This window comes from Cottoperca gobio, chromosome 17 (genome assembly GCF_900634415.1).
Source record: "Cottoperca gobio chromosome 17, fCotGob3.1, whole genome shotgun sequence".
Lineage (NCBI taxonomy): Eukaryota > Metazoa > Chordata > Actinopteri > Perciformes > Bovichtidae > Cottoperca > Cottoperca gobio.
In genome coordinates, this window is record NC_041371.1 from 11,465,299 (window position 1) to 11,480,877 (window position 15,579).

The 15,579-nt window shown below is 40.4% G+C and overlaps 1 protein-coding gene across 1 annotated transcript in view; it reads left to right on the forward strand.

The window, feature by feature from the left end:
* The window catches only part of clcn2a (chloride channel, voltage-sensitive 2a), a 32,376-nt gene extending 16,821 nt beyond the window's left edge, over window positions 1-15,555 (forward strand). The window contains 19 exon segments of the mRNA XM_029452723.1: window positions 732-755; window positions 1,204-1,282; window positions 2,061-2,186; window positions 2,538-2,622; window positions 3,605-3,706; window positions 4,595-4,679; window positions 5,774-5,929; window positions 6,016-6,085; window positions 6,603-6,713; window positions 7,174-7,387; window positions 7,542-7,675; window positions 9,444-9,688; window positions 10,025-10,136; window positions 10,281-10,327; window positions 11,261-11,323; window positions 11,865-11,903; window positions 11,995-12,099; window positions 13,196-13,282; window positions 13,629-15,555. Of these exon segments, the coding sequence (XP_029308583.1) occupies window positions 732-755; window positions 1,204-1,282; window positions 2,061-2,186; window positions 2,538-2,622; window positions 3,605-3,706; window positions 4,595-4,679; window positions 5,774-5,929; window positions 6,016-6,085; window positions 6,603-6,713; window positions 7,174-7,387; window positions 7,542-7,675; window positions 9,444-9,688; window positions 10,025-10,136; window positions 10,281-10,327; window positions 11,261-11,323; window positions 11,865-11,903; window positions 11,995-12,099; window positions 13,196-13,282; window positions 13,629-14,144 (2,400 nt within the window). The 3' untranslated portion in view covers window positions 14,145-15,555.
* The last annotated feature ends 24 nt before the right edge of the window (window positions 15,556-15,579 follow it).

Here is a 15,579-nt window from a genome sequence, read left to right on the forward strand (position 1 = left end):
GACATCTTTGTCTATGTTGAACCAGTTTACCATTATTTAAAAAAAAAAGAAGAAGAAGAAGAATGGATTCAAAGTGTTGCAGGGTAGTGTTTTTCTTTTAATCCTTCCACTTATTGTAAAGCTGAGGCCCAAATAGTTGCTGAGAAGAAATGAGGATGCGCAAAATGTATCCACATGGGAGGAGTTTCTTGATCTTTGTATCTTTCCTTTTGGTTTTCAAAGGTGCGAAGCTTCAAGAAAAACACACACAATCACACTTATTCTTTCAAAAACGTCTTTGATTTTTTACTTTACTCTCTGCCATTCCCCAGGACACACTCTCACCTCCACTCATGTGAGACCACACCGTGGGCTTCTGTCTATTTCTGCAGTGGACAGTGTGCTATGCTTCTCCTCCATGTACCAGCAGCGCCAGTGTCACCATCAGTACGGAGGAAGATAGACTGCAGTGATGAGGAGGAAGATATCAGCGCAGTTAGAAAGACTTGAAATAGTCCAGGGGTCGACTGTGCAGACAATAAACATAATAAGTCTGGGAAAATGTTAATTCAGTTCACTGCTGTGTCAAGACTGTGTATGCTGAAGCTCGTCCGCCGCTTGTTTGGTTTTGTGTGGTTTGGATAATAAGCTGGATGTCTTCCAGGAACAGAAATCAAAGGTAACCTCCACACTCGCACAGATGGCACTCACACATGTTTCTTTCTTCTTTTCCTCCACTTTCACTGCTAAAGGAAGAGCCCTTTGAGGGAAGCAAGGTATGAAATGCACGAGTCAGATAGTTTCTTTATTGCCAATTCCATCAACATTAATAATCCATGCTGTCCATTTCAGAAGCAGAGAGAGATTGATGCTTTTCCATTTTGTCTGCGCTGTTTTGATTCTGTTTAGTGAACCGTCACAGCGAGGCATCGATCCGCGCCATCTTTGCTTCTATACAAACATCTCATGATTTCTACACTCAATCCTTCAGTTTTCAATTATAGCCTCCCATATCCCATTACTCATATATGTAATCTCATTGAATGTGCAAAGATACAGCAGCAGTTTTACAGTAAAGCTGTTGAATTTGTGAACAGTTGATGGTTTTTCATGACAAATGCATTTGTTTTGTGTTGTGTGTTTGTGGCATTTGCATGTACATGTACACCCTTTGGGATTTGTGTGTGTGTCTACCTGTGTGTATATCTGACTCGGGTCGGACAGAACGAGCTGAGGAACACGGAGATGCTGTCGGCTGCCTGTGCAGTGGGTGTGGGTTGCTGCTTCGCTGCCCCTATTGGAGGTGAGATAACCATGCAAGCAGGACAGTGATTGCCAATCTTGGTCAGTCCGTCTGTCTAACTCTTTGATTCAGAGCAAAATACCTTATCTCAGAAACTATTGGCCAGATTGACTTTACATTTTGCATAAATATTCAGGTCAAAGGCTGTTTGCCATTGGTTTAGGTGACCCTGGCTCTTTTGCTTTAGAGCCACTCTCAGTTACCCTTTGATCCAAACTTAGATCCATGTCAAGAAATGTAGACAACTTAACATTTGAACTGGCTCCAATGTAGACCAATACTAGTAGTTGAGGTATCTCAGTGACAAGTATGCAAGTCAATGTGCCATAGTTAAGACGTGTGTTGTATTATTTTTATTTTATTTTATTTAAGTAATTATCAATATGATTATTATTATTATTTTTATGTGTATATATATATATATATATATATATATATATATATTATTAATATTTATAATTCATTTGATTGTTTCCTGTGTTTTGTATTATTTTTTTGTGGGAATAAGTTTTACTGTTCTTGCATATTTGAAAACTTTAAAATAAAATATTCAGAAAATAAGAAAGAAATGTAAATAACAAACTGATTTGCTGCGGTTATCTGTGTTGTTCAGATGATGAATCCTAATTGATAGAAAACACAAGTTGCACTCAGTAGCTGTTCTGGAGCTTTCAGATTGTATCACAGGATCTTCCTCTTGCAAACTTATCAAGGAAAATGTAGATTTTCCAATTAAAATGATGGCTTTTTTCCATAATGGCTTGTTTGTTTGGTGCAGGGGTGCTGTTCAGCATTGAGGTCACTTCAACGTTTTTTGCGGTAAGGAACTACTGGAGGGGCTTCTTTGCTGCCACCTTCAGTGCCTTCATATTCAGAGTGCTGGCGGTGTGGAACCAGGAGGAAGGTAATTTAAAACAGCTTTCTGCATTTGTGTGTATTTGTGACTTTTCTATGGTGTGGTTTTTTCAGTTGAGCTTAATGCATTTACCTAAGAAAGAAAAACTTGCCCTGATTTTCTGAATTAATGAGATTATTATCTCAAAATTCCAAGAAAAGTTTTCTTAGAAAAGATGCTGTTTTTCTTTTTTCAATGGGGTAGATTTTAGCGTAAAATAATTATATGTGATTCTGTATTTGTAAGCAGAAATGTTATACATTATGCCCATATAAACATTTGATCAGAACAATCAGTATCTACATCTGTGACAAAAAGACATATTGCTGTGCAGTCTACAACAATTCTCTTCTTCCTCAGAAACCATCACTGCTCTCTTTAAGACCCGTTTCCGTCTAGACTTCCCGTTTGACCTTCAGGAGCTGCCGGCGTTCGCCATCCTCGGGTGAGTGTCTTTTCACGGGACTGGCGCCACATTTAACCAAATCCTGTTCCCAGAGCAGTTACTGTTACTAAAGAGAGCCCCAATCTCTCTCTCTCTCTGTAGTCTCCTGATACTCACATTCACATTCCTGCTGCAGTCTGAAGGTTGATTTGTATTCAAAGAACAAGGCATGAAATGAACTTCTTACTCTGCTGATTACAAGTAGAGACTGTATCCCCATCATAACATGCCACATTGGATTTGTTTGCTGCCAAATCGTCTTTAAATAGAGAAAAACAAAGGTTATCATTGAGAGGCTTCCTGTCAAAGAGTGCCAGAAAAGTGCCGTTATATAACAACAGTTCTATGAGAATTACCATCCTGTTTTATTGGCAAACTTGTGGGCCTGTTAAGCCCTTTGAGATGACATACTGTGATTCAAGGCTCACTACAATATCGGCGAAGTGTTTCAGTGATGGAGATTAAATGTTGCTAATAGTTTAGCCTCCTGCTAACCAAAGCCAAAAGCTCATGGCTATGGTTAGCAGAAGGCTAAACTATTAGCAAGATTTGCTCTCCATCTCTAAAACGCTTTGCCAATATTGTTGGACACTCTTTATGATAAGTCTGTGTACCTTTTTTTGGTTTGCTTTGCAGTGTAGGCAGTTGTTGCCAATGCTGGAATAGTAACTTTTCCTGCAGGATAGTCTGCAGTCGACTTCACCATTTAAAGCGACGTGCACGCACATCTACGTTTGTAGAACAGCCAATAGAAACGCCTCTCTCTGAAAAGTCGCCCGTCAAGGACTAGATTTTCTAAAGCCTGAAAACAGAGCCAAGAGGAGGTGCAGAAGTGAAGTTTTTCTCAGACCACTTGAATTAAAATATGCTGAAAGATTATTATGACATTTACAGAATAAACTGCCTACCTCATCTTTAACCAGGAACCTTTTCATTGCAGCTGGTTTTGTTTGTCCTGGGCTGCTTCTTTGTCTGTCCGTAGGATTGCCTGTGGTTTTGGTGGGGCTCTCTTTGTCTACCTGAACCGGCTGATTGTAGAGTGCATGAGGAAGCAGAAGACTATTAACAAGTTCTTGCTGAGGAAGTGAGTATCTGATTCCTAATGTTACAAAGAATATTTTACAGCTTTGTGGATCGACATTTTTTCTCTTGCCAAGAGTTAGATGAGAGGATTGATATCACTCTCATGTCTAAAGACTGGTCTACATCTTCCCATCTCGACAAGACAGCGAATATGCATATTTCCCAAAATATTGTATTATTTCATACAATCTCAATAAATATTGAAGATGCAACTCGAAAAGCCACATTTTAACGAGTTAAACTGTAAATAAGCCCAAGAAGGATCAAAATCCTGCTAATAGGCCCCTAAAATGGGCTTAGTGTCTTAAGTACAAGGCGGTCGACACGCCCACAGTTTGGAGAAACAGAGAGAAGTACCGGAAACCTGAGCAATTGGATTTAACCTTTTAACGGATCAGGGTAGATGTAGACCAGCAAATCCTGTGTTCTGTGAGGTAAAATGACTGTTTTTGTCAATGGAGACTGGTGGCTGTGAGGAGAGCATAGATAAGAGCTTCCTGTCTAAAAAGGCCATCTACCTGCAAGGTAAAATGGTGAAAATCTTCTAAATATAGCGTACACTGATATTGATTTTTTAAGGTTGGCCTTTTTTCAGCTGCCTATAATATGTTTTGCTGCTGCCACCCTGTACCCAGCATCACATTGCCGTAACTCCTGTCTGTTTCTCCAAACTGGGGGCGTGCTGACCAACATCTGCTACTGACTTTGGATAAATACCTCAACCCTTTAATATAGTATTGGGAAATATAGGTAAAGTCTTTGTTTGAATTGGGTTAGTTTCACACATCACAGGAAACTATTTATACTTCCCCACCCAGAAGTCAAGCATGCATATACAGTGTGACAAGCACACCCATTAATGACCCCGCAGTCCATCTCTTCCTGTCAGGCGTCTGGTGTATCCCGCACTCGTCACCCTGCTGGTCTCCACTCTCACGTTCCCTCCGGGTTTCGGGCAGTTCATGGCCGGACAGGTGAGAAAATCCTTTCACGCTCTCATGACAGCATGAAAGCACGCTGACTGTTATTAGATGATTGATGGTCATTTATAATGAAGTCAGAGTTGGTGCTCCTCTTATCTGATAGCATCAGCTGTTCAATAACTGTCATATTTCCTGATATGGATTACTATAAAGAAAGCAAATTTTAAAAACAAATACGTCCTTTTTGTCTTCATCTTTTGAACAAATGCAACCAACAGAAAACAGATGTTTATTGTCATAGTGTTCGTATCATTAAATATTTAGGCTTTTCTACTCATGCCTCTCAATTGATGAATGTTAAGAGTTTCTATATACACAACTCGCTGCGACACTGCAGTATCTTTGCAAAAATAAAACAAAGAAGTAAACCTTTGGTTCATATTAAGTGGATGTACTGCCACTGGAAACGTTTGACAATTGACACAACAAAGTGAAATGTAGTTTCACTTTGTTGTGTCAATCTTTTTTTAAAGACGCAGAGCCAACCATTTTTGAGCTGGTGTTGTCTGTGCACCTGCCGCAAAGCACAGTTGTCCTGCATAACAAGCCATTTAGATTCATTTGAAGCCTTTCAGACTGTCAAAACGAGAAGAAAACACATCTCCTAGTGAGTTTAGAGAATATCTTTTATTTGTCCAGTGCAGTTTTACATTCATCCTCATTTATTGAAAAATTATTTTGCACTGCCATCAAGAAAGTTGCACTTCTTTCTAGGCAATATTTGAAAAAGTGGAGTTGTATTGTAAAGCAGATGACATTATCCTGAGAGCAGTTATAATTTAATTTAAAGGCCAATAACACACAAAATAAGTAATAAAAATAAAGTATCTTTGCAGTGCACATATTACAAAAAAGATTAAATTCCATTCAATATACTTTATTTCACCAGGGTAATCCCCTCAGTATCATTAAAGCTATCATTAAAGGAATCCTAATATGTATCAAATACAAACTATACCAGAATAAAACTATTAAAACATATCAACCAGCAGCATCAAATGCAGCATGTTTATCCCAACACAGGTTTGTCATGTATGGTGGAATAAGAAATGTGAGATAACTTTTCTCTTGTGTCGACCCGTCAGCTGACGCAGCACGAGTCTCTGGTCGCACTGTTTGACAACCGCACGTGGTGCCGCCACGGCGTAGCAGAGGAGTTCGATTACATCAGCCACCACAACGGCTGGAAACACCCGCAGGTCAACGTCTTCATCACACTCATCCTCTTTATCATCATGAAGGTAGGCCTTTGACAGATGTCTAGAATACGTGTAGGATTTGATTTACTTTTTACAATGTGTCACACACACTTGTCTCTCCGTCTTAGTTCTGGATGTCTGCCGTGGCCACCACCATGCCTGTTCCGTGCGGAGCCTTCATGCCAGTTTTTCTTATCGGTGAATAAAATATGTGTTTTCTAATGTTTCTACTGCAGTGGTAATAACCCCTTTATACTACTGCTGGCTTATAAAGCACTGACAGGTTTAAGGCCAAAATTGTACCATATAAAAAACAGAGTTGCTATATATATATATATATATATATATATATATATATATATATATATATATATATATATATATATATATATATATATATATATATATAGAAACAAACTCCCAGAAAACTGCAGGTCCGTTGCAACTCTGTTTTTTTAAATCAAGGCTGAAGACTTTTCTGTTTGCCACTGCCTTTTATTAAATCAAATAATTCTAATTTCTTTATACCTGTCTTCTTTTTTAACTTTTTGTTTTCTAATCTCTTGGCTCTTTTATAATTGTTTTATTATCTTTGAATGTCCTTTTGTAATGCATTTCTTTTGCACTTGCTTTTATGTAAAGTTGCCTTGTTGCTGAAATGTGCTATACAAATAAACTTGCCTTTAAATAACTTCTCTGTGTGTGCGACGAGCAGGTGCAGCATTTGGCAGACTTGTTGGAGAAATCATGGCAACCATGTTTCCTGATGGCATACATGCTGACGGCAGCGTGTATCCCATAGTTCCTGGTGGTTATGCTGTAGTCGGTTAGTTCTTTTTTTCTTTTACACACTGCACTTTAATTTACCATTTTGTATCTAATTTGCCTTGATAACTCATTTTCAGGCCATATTTCCTCTCTCCTGTGTGAGACCGATGAAAACTGATGCCACTTAAATTGAACACTACACTTTGGACTGAAGTAAAATAGAAAATCGTTCCATACAAAATTGCCACGGTCGTGACTCACTGGTTAGTGTGACAGGGTGGCACTAAATGTTATGAATTAGAACGACATGCTGCAGAAAACCGTGGATTTGCCGTCTTGCAGGAAACTCTTCTCTTATTAATATGCACATTTAACATACATTACATATTAAACCGTTTGATTTTAGATGCCTGTTTAAAAAGAATCTTGATCACACACTAAATCCTTCTCTATTAACTGTGAATGGCTTTAAAAGAGACAAGACAGAAAAAACTTTTTTTTAATTCCCTCCTACACAGGCGCTGCAGCGTTGTCTGGAGCCGTCACCCACACTGTATCCACAGCAGTCATCGTGTTTGAGCTGACTGGTCAGATCTCCCACATCCTGCCTGTGATGATCGCAGTGATCCTGGCCAACGCCGTGGCCCAGTCGCTCCAACCATCACTGTACGACTCAATCATCCGCATCAAGAAACTCCCTTATCTGCCTGAACTCGGCATGGGACATCACGAGTGAGTTTGTGTGCAGCGTTTGTTCATTATCCACCTGTTTGTTTTCAGTGAATGCTCAAGATGGACATATATTTATTATTTGAGTGATTCTGTGCTCTCGCCTTTCATTTCCTTCCCTCTCTTGTATCCACATCTCCCTGTTCCCATGTTTCAGGAAGTATAATATCCGTGTGGAGGACATTATGGTCAGGGATGTGCGCTACATCACTCTGAACTCTTGCTATCGGGACCTGCAGGAGATGCTGCTGACCGGTCAGCTCAAGACACTGGCTCTGGTTGAGTCCAGTGGTAAGTGCATGGCAAAGAAAATCCATCTTAACCAGTCGAGTGGTTCAACTATATATTAGTACAGCAATCCTAACCATTTTCAGGACCAGGGCTGATATAATACCTGCATTTTTATATAGACACCAATGATAATTTATCAATACCTTACTTTCTAGAAACACAAGCAGTCTTAATAAAAAATTGTTTATGTGGCAAAATTATGATTTAGAAACTGTACTGAAGCCATCTGTTCCAGGAATAACTTGAGGAGAGAATGAATATTTGGCACTTAAAATGTTTTCTACTAAATGCAACAATCACTCAGGTTAGATACTTTCATATTCAGGACAAAATACTCAATTGTTTCTCAGGTCAAATATTAGGAATATTGAAATAATATAAGCAACCCTGCAATAAATCTTAATGAATGTTGTTTTCCACCCCGTTTACATCAGTGTGCAGACTAAACATTAGAAACACCTTACTTACTATAACACAATACAATTCAACAGCACCACAAATTGGATAAAGTTTGGAGAGCAGGACAGACACAAATACAGACTCAGGCTGGCAGATTCAATGAATATACTTAAATAAAGCAAAGCAAAGCTTAAAGGCTGAGATTTCAAAAAGCAGGAAGCTTACAGACAAACACAACTACATTCAGCAACAACAAACAAAGGAACAGCGCTGGTCAAAGTAGTGAATGACTAATGGAGAAGTGGGAACAGGTGAGCAGAGGTCTGGTGGCTGCAGGACTAACGAGGGACAGGTGAAACTAATCAGGGTGGGGCAGACAATCAAAACAGGTGGGAATACACACTAGTGATGGCGAGATGAAGCTTTACGAAGCATTAAAGATTTCCAGCAAATTGGTTCTCAAAAGGGTTAATTTCTCGAGGCTTCATGTGCACACAAAACCACCTGTTGGTGAAAGGGTGCAAAGCAGGCAGATACCATCTCTTAACCATGTGATCTTTGATAGACTGTATTTTGTGCAAGTAAAGGAGAATAACTATAAACAATGGGAAAGAATTGTTCTCCATATAACTCATTTATATCAATATAGTTTCTATTTTCTATTAAATATATTAGGATTGTATAACATAACTATAATAATACTTTAATTCATATTTAATTAATAATACAACTATTTGTCTCATGAGTAATGTATCCAATAGCCTATGTGTAAATCAATTATTTATTGATCATAATATAATGATCGTGACATTATTATCATGATGAATGGCAGCAGAGGTAATATTAGTGTTGTAATACTGGAAAGTGGCAGTTGGTTTAACGGGATCTGAACAAGTCACGTGGTATCGACGGGCAGCGAGGTTTTGGACGACATCAATGACGTCATTGATCTAAAATGATATACAAGCCTCGCTATGTGCTTCACAGAAACGTCCCTGATCACTCGTCACACGCTCCGATGCCTCGGCACAGCACGTAACATCACTAATACACACAAAGGCAGGAGGTGAAGTGAGCCGGAACAAGAGGAGAGGTGAAATAACATGAAAACAAAACATGCCCTATGAGCAGGATCATAACAATAACCTTCATAAAGTAGGACTTATTGCAGGACTTTTGTATAAGTTTTAGTCTAAACAGCTTACTGAAACTGACATTTACGGTGCTGTATGCTGACACAACCCCTTCATAACAGTTATTTTAAGTTCCACTTCAACCTCTGTAAGTTTTGTCTAAATTGCCACTTTTATCGAACTTCCTCACATATTTCCTGTCACCTTTTTCTTCCTCTCCCCTCCTTCTCCTTCAGACTCTATGATCCTGCTCGGCTCCATAGAGCGACTGCAGCTCCAGTCGCTGCTCTCTATTCAGCTGGGCCGCCAGCAGAGGCTGGAGTACCTCCGCCAGCTGGCCCAGGACAACGGCATGCACGATCACCTGGCCAGCCTGACCACCGACAGCACGCCCAGCTCCCCCTGCTCTCACACCAACATCAACGCCTCGACCAACACCAGCGCACGGCAAGCGGTCCGCTTCCTGGTGAGCACCCAACAGGTGTGAGGCGTCCGGGGGCGCCAGGGCTGGGCTGGGCTGGGGAAAAAAGTCTGGCTTGGGTTGGGTTATAGTGGTAGACTAAAAGTGGATCAGACACAGCATGTATGAAGCATGCTGCAGTAGGTAAAGGCACAGATGGAAGTGTCCTGGTAAGTGTTAACTGTTAACTATGTAAATATTCTTTATTTCTACAATAACATTAACACATGTCTTCTGTGTCTCTGTCGTCTGTGCCCTTACCTGTCTTGTTTGTTTATGTGCATGTGCTCGTATTTGTCTTTTCTGTTGCGGCGCGTGTGTGTGTGCGCTTTCTTTGTTAATATATTTTCCATGTAGATCTCCACAGAGGAGTCTTCCTCCTTCAGCCCAGTGGTTTCCAACGCTCAACTTCCTCTGAAATCTGCCTTGAAAACTGTGTCTGCCATCAGCGACACAGAGACGCCAAATAGTATGTAGCTGCAAAAACATACATAGACATTAAGACATACAGAGTAACGGTGACGCCCAATACTGAGAACAAACAGATTGAAAATAATCCGATTTCAAATCCAAATGGAATAAAAAAAAAAAAGAAATGTCTTTTCTCTCCGAGGCTCTCAGACCCTGTCCTGTGCTGACCACGACAAGGAGGTGCTGGAGGTGAGAAAGAGAGAGGGTTACATTATATGTGTGGTTGCAAGTGTACTGTATGAATGTGACGCGTATCGTATACGTGGGTGTGTGTGCTCTCTCTGAGTCCGCAACATCTCGCCCTCCTGCTCCTGCTGACAGGCAGGATCCACCCACAGGCAGCAGGGTTTTCCTGTGTGATATCATGCTGTGGAGTTTTGTTTTAAAACTTCTTTGAGTCATTGCACCCTCAACACACAACACTTTCACTGCCAGTTAAACGTTTTTGAGCATCCAGCATGTTCACATGTTGCATTTTAAGGAATGCATGATGGCGTCATGCAGTGTAATAAGAAATGTTTTGTGTATCTTTCATTTCTTAAACATTGTGACGCAAAAAGATGTAAACTCAAAGTGCGGCCGAGGCTGATGGGAGCGTCATTAGTTTTCCAGGTATTATGTGATATTATATGAATTATTGGACAAATTAAAATATTGGCCTGATGATGGCTCAAGTCAAAGGATCATCAAAATGATTATAATTCATCCTGAGGGAGACATGATTGTGAGACAAAGATGTGTGGCAATCCATTAATCAGTTGTAGAGATATTTCACTAGAAACCAAAAAGCTGATTTAATGATGTGTGAAATAAGATGATTGAAGGAAACATAACGACTCAAACTAAAATGTTCAAATGTAAGGTGTTCAAAAACCTTATTCTGGCAGTGTATATCCCATGTTGTATTAAGATTGGGTTTCGTAACAGATTGTGTGCCCTCACCTTCATCTGTGGTGTAGTAATTATACCCTTTCAGCAGCATTGTGCCCACGTCACGGGGACTTCTCCCAGTAGAAGTCAGACTGGGATCCAATGTTGCAGTGACACCATTTAAAAGGGTTAAACTGTCTGAAGCTCTGTTAATGTTTTGTTGTGTTGATGCCTTCTCTCCTCGTCTGCAAGAGCCCAGCAGGGCCGGCTCCTTCTGAAAACCGAAAACCCAAACGAGTGAGGATCTCCATGGCGGTAAGATTGTCTGCCGCCTAGAGACTGTTGCCTAGTAACCGTTGCCTTGCGACATGCACGTAGTGAGTGCTGGACCAAAATATTTGTGGTGCACCAGACAAAGAGTGACTTTGCAAAGAGAGAGAGAGAGAAAGATCGTCGTCATCGGTGTTAAACCAAATGGTTCATCAGCTTTCACTCTAAACTTAATGTGTCATTGTGTGTTTCGGAGAATTAGTTTTGTGTTTAATTAAGGTGTTTGTTTCTTAGATGTTATTAGTTTTCTGGGTACTAGGTTAACTGATTGACCCGTAAACCCAACTTTTCTCTCACCTTTCACCTCAGAAACTCGAGATATAAGTGATTCATTGGCTCTGTATTTCACACAGTACTCTGACACCAACAAACTGAAAATCCCTCAGATCGCTTCCTGTGTAATGTGTAATGTGTATATGTTGGTACGCTATGTAGTGTAAACAATGGTGTCATTCTTACTTTGTGTATATAAACCTTTTGTGTGTATCTTAACATGATAATGTTAATGTCGATGTTTGTCTTTTAGGACTCTACTGAAGTGGAAGATGGCATGACCCCATCAGACGTGAGACTTACTCTGACAGAAAATATACAAACATTAGTTTTACAATCCAAAGTTTAGAGGTTTTATTGTCTTGTCATCCTTTTCATTGCAGATAGCAGAGTGGGAGGAGCAGCAGCTTGATGAGCCTGTGGATTTCAAGAACTGCAAGATTGATCCCGCTCCCTTTCAGCTGGTGGAGCAAACATCTCTGCACAAGGTAAGAAAAGCCCTAAATGACATTAACCTTTTCTCATACGATATGAATATTTAACAGTACATGCCCTGAAAATGTGACAACCTTATGTATTTTTAACACAGTTTTTAATTTCTGACAATATATTTAGTCCTCTTAGTGGTCATATGTCAAATTACTAACACTTGGTGCTTTCAAAATGTAGTTTAATTGTGAGTTTAACCACGAGACTAAATGGCCTCTCTGGTGTTACAGCTAACAGGACATGGCACTAAAACTGCAGGTGTGAAGAGGTCTGTGAACACCTGAATACTGTGAACAGTGAACAGTGCTTTGAATGAAGATAATGACACTTAATTATAATGTAATTCGTTATGGTGTTTTAATGCTTTGACTAATGCTGGGATCAGACTGCACAATATCAGCCAGATGAGCATCATGACGGACAGTTGCTCATTGTATCTTGTGTAGTGTGCAGTGGTGGAAGAAGTATTTAGATCATTTACAGTAAAAGAAGCAATGCCACCGTGTAGAAATAGATACTACTCTGTTACAAGTAAAACTCATGTATTCAAAAATGAAAATATCAAAATATACATAAAGTAGCAAAAATTAAAAGTACTCAATATGCAAAATGGACCATTACTGGATCATAATAATTGATACGTTGGAGCATTTTTCCAAGTGAATCACATCCTCTGCACATGTATGTTTGCTGCACACCATCCTTCTACCAACTGGGAGGATAAAGACGTAGCACACCTTCAGAGCAGAGTGACATTGAATGGTTTCACTTTCATTCATAAAACTGTGATTACATACATTCATATTGTTATTTTTGTTGCCATGTGAAACAATAAAGTCGTTCCCTGGCACCTTCTTATTACCTATTTACGTCACACAAGAGGAAAAATACAGAAAGCTATGATTGGTTAGTGTCCAAAGCCATATTTCACAGCCAGAGTTTATGACTGTAGGAACGCCCAGTTTGACTCGGTGACCATCTCAAAATACAAAAATATCATGTTGTCTGACCCTGATATAATCATTTCCATAACCCTGATCCAAAATGCAAATGAAGTCTGTATCCAGGCCATGACCCACCTCTCGTCCTCCACAGACTCACACCATCTTCTCTCTGCTGGGTCTGGATCACGCGTATGTGACCAGCATGGGACGTCTGGTTGGAGTGGTTTCTCTCAAAGAGGTGTGCATGCGTTTCCTTTACTTGTTAAAGCTTCTGATAGATTTTTACTGTACGTGATCATTAAAGGGATACCTTACCACCAAAATGATGATTTGTATATCATCCCCCCCCCGTGTCAACAACTCGTGCCGTATGATTGAAGTCTAATTTTTCCAGTCGCACTGTGGAGGCATGTAAGATATATAAAGTTTTCTTTTTGAATACAGGGTGACACAGGGTTAATATTTGATATACAAATGGTGGTTTTGGGGGTAAAGTATTCCTTTAATGCTCACCTTCTCTTTCTTAACCCCTTATTTTTTACTGCTTTCTTTCTTCCCTGCCCGCTGTGGCTCTGTATCTCCAGCTGCGCAAGGCCATCGAGGGCTCAGTGACAGTGACTGGAGTAAAAGTGCGCCCCCCGTTGGCCAGTTTCCGTGACAGTGGGAACAGCACCAGCGTATCCGAGGTAACAGAACTACACAAGCTGTGTATCCGCCACAGGGGGCTCTCGTTGCCAAGGGAACCCAACCCTCCAGACGTGGCGGACCAGCCAGATCTCTCGTACAAAGAGATCCCCGTCAACTTCTCGGACCAATCAAATTTGCAGTTTGAAACCAGCCCCGGGGACGTCTCAAGTCAGTCGTCGGAGCTGGTGCTCCAGGAGAGTCCGTCGTTCACCGAGGACCCATCGGACTTTACTTTTGACTGCAGCCCCTCCCACACTGAGGAGTCAGAGCTGGCCTGTGACTATGACCCCCCCACCCACACTCCAGAGCCGGACGACACGGAACAAGCACAGGGGAGTCCATCTCTGAACAACGACCAATCAGAACCTGAGGGACAGGGTATCCCCGTCCACACTAAGGACCAATCAGAATGATCAGAGGGGATCCATGCTGCCGCCTCATGAATGTTGACGTTTCTTACATTTGTAGAGGTCACTCTCACCTCCAAGTCCAGCCTAGATACCCGTGTTTCTAACGTTGTTGTGTGAGCGAGCGAGTGAGAGTGAGCATGAGTGCATGTGACATATCACGATCGTCTTGTGTTTCTTTCAGTTTTAAAGGATGAAGCTGGTTTTATTCTATATTTTTATTACTGTCAACAAATCCCATGAACACAACAAAACCTTTAACGGGTTTGTCTTTTTCTGACTTCCCTGTACCGTCTGTGGCTCTTTGATTCCTATTGAAGACGCACATCTTTAAAGAGGAACGCCACCGATTACACATCAAAGTCTGTTTTCAGGTGTTGCGGTGTACTGCTGCATAAGTGAAAAAAAAGCTTTATAAAGCCTTTTGTGAAGTCTGATAAACTGATACAACTGGGTTAGGACTACAAATTTGAAAATGTGGAGGTTGGAGCATAACGCACCCAAATCACCGACCCAACTGTCGGCGGTCGAGTAGCATTGTGGGTAATGTAGGCACCAGGTTTTGACAATCAAGTAGAAAAAAACAAAACAATCTTTGAACCTTGATTCAAACTGTCCATTGTGAGACTGACAATGTTAAAGGAAAGCATCTAATAATGGACCTCAAGGTGACATTATTGAAGTCAATTCCTAAACAACCTGGACACTGTAGGTTATATTACCCAAACAAGAGCAACTCGTGCATTTGTTGGGGACTATTTTCAGCCGTGGATTTGCTGCTCTAGTGAGCAGAAGGATGGTTTATGTGAGATTTGTCTCTGAAATAAACTACAATGCACATGTTTATTGTAATGAAGGAACATGTGTTTTTTGGAGCTCTATGGCACATTGAAATGAACGCTAGCAGGCTTTGGCTACAAAGACAACACTACTTTGGTCTTTTCATGGCATTTGTTGACAATAAGAAAAGTCTAGAATATTGCTGTGTGTGTGTGAGAGTGAGAGAGAGAGTGAGAGAGAGAGTGAGAGAGAGAGAGAGAGAGAGAGAGAGAGAGAGAGAGACTTTTTGACACTTTCCATGGTCAGATCTTTGACTCTTAAACATAATTTGAGTCTTCATGCCAAAATAACATTCTGTAAACATGACGTCAACTACATTACAAGGACAGAAGAAGAAAAAAAGTCAGACACAAATAAAGGAGGGGGAACAATAATAGATCAAATAATAGACAAGAAAGCACAGAAGAACAAATGAGCACATGATGGTATGAATTTAAACTACTACCTATTCACTAGCACTGGACCAATATACCGGAAAGTGGCTGATAATATTAAGATATAGTGGTGTTGGTTTATATGTTGGCTGATATGCAATACATTTACAGTAATAATGCAGTAAAAGGTGGTTTAATAGCAACCGTGTCGTCATTAGTTTATCTCC